At 54.2% G+C, this 5,272-nt stretch overlaps 1 protein-coding gene across 1 annotated transcript; it reads right to left on the bottom strand.

The window, feature by feature from the left end:
- Window positions 1-256: 256 nt before the first annotated feature.
- LOC144739860 (PHD finger protein 21B-like) lies at window positions 257-4,850 on the bottom strand (the record flags this gene model as incomplete). Its single annotated transcript, XM_078622752.1, is given in 12 exon segments — window positions 257-514; window positions 951-1,013; window positions 1,015-1,037; window positions 1,129-1,196; window positions 1,307-1,457; window positions 2,856-2,907; window positions 3,209-3,339; window positions 3,397-3,532; window positions 3,737-3,829; window positions 4,613-4,743; window positions 4,746-4,815; window positions 4,818-4,850. Coding segments are annotated over 12 exon segments (1,209 nt in total), but the record flags the coding sequence as incomplete, so codon positions are not given.
- Window positions 4,851-5,272: the final 422 nt, after the last annotated feature.

Consider the following 5,272-nt stretch of genomic DNA (forward strand, 5'->3'; position numbering starts at 1 on the left):
ATCTTTTGGACTTCCTGCGGCAGCACGTCGTCTAATGTGTAATGTCGTCAATACATTAAGGCCAAGAACATGAAGAAATAGAAAAGAACTTCAAAAAAATCTCTTAAGCACTGCAGGTGTCGCTTTAAAAAATACTTCCATCGACGGACGCTCCGTTCAGTTTTTGTCGCTTTTTTTTCTCCGTTCCACAACGGCTCGCCGAGGAGGGACAGTTAAATATCATGACAGATCAGGGCCGTCGCTCCGAGGGGCGGGGCTAGTCGGTGACGTCATCTCGGGCGTGGCCAGTCTGCAGGGGCGCAGTCGAGGAGCAGGAAGTCGTGGCGCCGGTAGGTTTGATCCACGACGGCGACAGCAGGGAGGCGGCGATGCTGGCCGTGGTTGTCATGGTAACCTGGATGACCTGCTCGCGCTGGATCAGGCGGATGAGAGACTTGAGCCGATCGAGTGAGGCTTGAGTGTCTTTCTGCTGCCCAAGGAGCCGCTCCCCGCACGTCCACACACTGCTGCTGAGACACCAGGTCAGAGGTCACTCTCTCTCTCACACACACACACTCACTCACTCTATCTGCTGGTGAGACACCAGGTCAGGGGGTCACATGGTCAGATGTGACTCGTCTGGGGGGCGTGACACTGAGTTTGATAAACACTATGTGACTCGTCTGGGGGGGCGTGACACTGAGTTTGATAAACACTGAGTTTGATGTTTCCAATAGTTCTGATGCAGCACTGACACCCTGCTGGTGACAGACCAGAATTACACGTGTCCCATGCTCTTCGTCATAGACGTGACTCCGCCAACACGTAACAACATGTGACTGACTGGTGCTGCCTTTAATACAACACACACACACTCACACACACACTCAGGGCCAAGATGGTTGTTAAGAGAAGTGTGTAGTGTGTGTGTGTGTGTGTGTGTGTTCTTACTTGAAGTGTCATGTGTGAGCTTCTTGTCCCTCCTCCTCCAGGTGAGCACACTCTTTCTTCAGCTCGTTGTTTCTTCTCAGCAGCCCGTCGCTTGTCCTCCTGCCTCACTGCTCACACACACACTACACACACAGTCAGGTCAGCGGGTCAGACGTCACATGACGACGCCCCCACTCGTTCACCCAGCGGCTCCTCCACCTGTCTTGTGTGTGACGTAGGACTGAACATAGTTCTGTGGCCACGACATTGTTTTCTTTGTTCAGCACCTGATGGACAGACAGACGTTCGTGGTTAACGTTAGCGCCTTAGCCGTGGACAAGCAGTTGGTCTACATGCAGAGCTGAGCTCACACACCCTCCTACCTTCTTCTGACCACTTGGGACAGTACCAGGGACCTCTGGGTGGAGTTTTGAGCGGCGGGTGGAGGCAGTTAGGGTGGAAGGTTACGGGGGCAGTTTGTGGCAGGGCCTGCAGCTCGCCGTCCTCCTTACAGACAGCCGCAGTGGTCGTACATGCTCCATGTCGTCCTGGGCGATAGCACAACGGAGGGCATGAGGCAACGTTCGCTCCACGTCATAAACGCACACGTTTGTCTGAGCAGCAGCTACGCCCCCCGTTAGCTTCACGCACAACACAGGGCGCCACCGGCAGGCTCAGAGCAAACGAGGAGAGACGGGGGAGGGCAGCGGTCATGTGACCTACCTTCCAGCAGAAATCCTCAGAGTCTAGCATGTGGACGGAAGCAGAGTAGAGTTAGTGGCGGCGACACATGGACGTGTTAACGTGAAGCCATGCAGGGTGTGTGTGTGTGTTGGGGGGGGGGGGGCACAGTCACACATCATAGACATTCACATCACATAGGGCTGGGCGATAACGAACCCAAAGTCAGATCTCTATACATGTGGTGATACACGATGGACGGACTCAAGAGTTTTTTACACAAAGGGACAACGTTCAGTGGATGTCAGAGGACAAATGGGACATCACTTGAAGGTTCACTGAAAGTCAACGGATGGAAATCCAACGTGTACCCAGGACCCGGTCTGGTAAATGGATGAACAGGTTTCTACTTCTGGTTCAAATGAGACAATGTCTAATGTCTAGACAGTATTATACTGACTGTCATACTGGAGGACCCTCGATGAAGTCAAAGCTCTGGAAGGTGGACATTTAAAATAGAACATAGACTTTAAATCTTATTGTGAAATGTATGTCGACATTTTTTTCAACTTTTTTTGCATTTTCCACTGGTGACAGAACCTGGTACCTGGTAGGGGTTCTTAATTCCACCTCTGGTTGGAGGGTTTCTAGAGAGCTGAGCCAGTAGTCACAAAATGACGTCCTCTGATTGGTCCCTGCAGACAGAGGGGGCCGTCCCTCTACCTTCCACCAGGGAGTCTACTGACAGGTTTACCGGCGATAACAATCCGGTTCTTTGTTTCCTCGTCTCGTTGTCGTTGACACTTTTTTTGGTTGTTTACGTTTATCAGAACTGGAGAGAACCGTGGAGCAGTGGTCCATGTTGGCGATCGTGTTCTCTGCTTTCAATCTTTCCCTGACTTTGCGTCCCATCTCCTCCATGTTCTACGTTGTTTGTGTTAGTGTGTGTCCTGACCATCTCCTCTGATCAGCTGACTGCAGCGGATCACAGCGCAAATTACAACTATATCCATGTCGTCAAACAATAATACATCCACATATTAACATCGATGTATCGCCCAGGCTCCAAACGTCACGCGTAAGGAGGAGGACGTTACCCTCGCGCCGACAGGAAGAGCGAGCTGTTCAGGTAATGTGACGCCCAGGCGTTTGCGCTGCGAAGAGAAGAGGAGCAGAGACATCAGAGGGTGACTGTCCGCGCCCCACTGATGGCGGTGCTGAAGCTTTCTCGATCAGCTGACCTTTGACATCTGATAGGGATTCACCTTCCAGGTGTTCTGTGGTGACAAGGCCGAGGGCGACCATGAAGGCGATTTTCTGGAAGAAATGTTCAAGGACGTTAACGCCAACATGCCACATCAATCATGACATCACTTCCTGATTCTGTGTGTGCACGCACGCTCACTCGGAGTCCTCGCCCTTCTTCTGGGAGGGCTGCCTGGGAGTGGGCGGGGCCTCCTGTGTGGGCAGGTCAGCCTGCCCCCTGGAGAGCTGTCAGTGGCAGCAGGTGCTGAGGCTGGATGATTATCACCTGATGATCACACACACACACACACACACAGATGAAACACCAGTTCTGGTTCCATCGACCAGAAACAGTCTGTTGACGTGGTGTCACCTTTACAGCCTCGCTAACAGTGGACACGCCGTTGCCGGTGGCGATGATAGCATAGGCCACGCCGGGCCCCGCCGAGGCGTGCTGCGTGGGGCTGCTAGACTCGGAGCCCCCGGGCAGGCTGTGGGGTGGGGCTGGTGGCGGCGACACGGCGTCGCTGTGACTGTTGGGGCTGCCGGTCAGGACTGAACTGCTGTTGGTGGTGGGCAGGGTGGGGCCCTGGCTGCGGGGGCTGACCACAGCGGTGGCGCGCTGCAGGCTGAGGGGCTGCAGCTCCTGACACGGGCTGTGGGGGAGGCTGTCGGGAATCTGGGTCTTTGGCCTGACCTGTCGGGGCACCCACAGGACAGTCACACGTCAGCCAATCACAGACATTCATGATGTGTCACATGACTTCACCACATCCACCTCTGTGCTTGGTGGTGGTGCCACCTACTGGACGTCTGACACATTGACCAGATCGACCACGTGGACGATCAGACTGAACTCTGGGCTGGTGCGAGAGTGTGTGTGTGTGTCTGTGTGTGTTACCTGAGGTAGCACGTTGGTAGCCTGACCTGCCAGCCGGTGCAGCGAGCTCACCTGAGGCACCTTGATGGGAACGGCAGTGAGAGTTCCCAACATCTGGAACATACAGAAATGTTCTGTCAGGTGACCTGTTTGCTGCGCTGTGATTGGCTGCTACTGACATGAACCTGCACAGGTGGAAGAAGGGAAAGTCCCCCTCCCCCTCCCTCCATTGTGTTGTCTGCAGAGCAGCTCAGAGGAGGAGGAGGGGGAGGCGGCGGCCAAGGCCTGTTCCCATGGCAACTGCTGAGATAAAATTCTTGTAGTGCAGCTTTCATTCTCGTAATTGCTGCCTCTTTCTCCGAATATCAGCAACCTCAGTTCGCGCACACACACGCACGCCACACACACACAGAGTTCCAACCTGCATGACAACATTGGACCAGTCATTTCTGCTTCCTTCATCAAGTTCTACTTTTTCAACGGCATCCAGGAGAAAAAACAAGTGTCATCACACACACACACACACACACACACACACACACACACACACACACACACACACACACACACACACACAGTAACAATGCAGCCACTCTTGAGTTGTGTCATGCGGAGCGTCCCACCCAGTGCAACTCGTTACTGATCTCACAATTAGCAGCCAGGTGGCCTGAAGGAGCCCCCCCCACACCCTCCCCCAGAACGGCCTCTGATTGGTCAAGGTCTTTATGACTCAGGATTCTCTCCAGAAGGTTCCACTTCCTGTGAACAATGCAGCTGTAAACAGCAGCAGCGGGCATGATGGGGCGGCTTCTGGAAGAGGACACCTTCAACACTAAGGACACCTGCATCTCCATTCAGCCACTCAGCCCCCACCCTGCCCCCCAGGTGTGTCTGTACCTGAGGAGGCTGCAGCTCCGTCGGTCTCCTGCTGCTGAACGAGTGAACGGTCTGGAGGTTGATGGGGGACGTCTGCAGGGACTCCGAGACCACCGCCTTCTGTCCGTTGATGTGTGCGGTCACCATGGAAACGGAGCCTTTGCCGGTACCACGGAGATGGCGATGTTCTGACCCGCGGGCTTGATGAGCGACAGCGGCTTAGTCCCGACCCGACGGGACAACTTCTGACAGGAAGTTTCTGTAGGAGAGATAGAAAGAAGACCACTGACTGTAGTACATCAGTACTGGGGGGGGGCCTCAGGCTCACACCCACCCATCCCCCATATCACCCCCCCACCACCACAACCAGGAAAGGAAAAACACGTCTGTTAGGTACACGAGCTTTATTCTCTTTCGTGACAACAGAGACTGTAAATAATTGATATCACGTCCCACCACAGTCCACCCCCGCCCCCCCCCCACACACACACACAGACCTTCTACCACTGCCACTAGTCGTCCTCCAGGTCCTGAAGCTGCTGAAGCAGCAGTGGATCTTCAGCTCTGAACCGGCATTGATTCCAATCACTGTTGGTTCTCCAGGTCCTGTGTGTGTGTGTGTGTGTGTTGGGGGCATTATTTCAGGGATCAATGGAATCTACAGGCAGCCGCTGCTTCAGG

This window comes from Lampetra planeri, unplaced genomic scaffold, assembly GCF_965212315.1.
Source record: "Lampetra planeri unplaced genomic scaffold, kcLamPlan1.2.h2 scaffold_1756, whole genome shotgun sequence".
Lineage (NCBI taxonomy): Eukaryota > Metazoa > Chordata > Hyperoartia > Petromyzontiformes > Petromyzontidae > Lampetra > Lampetra planeri.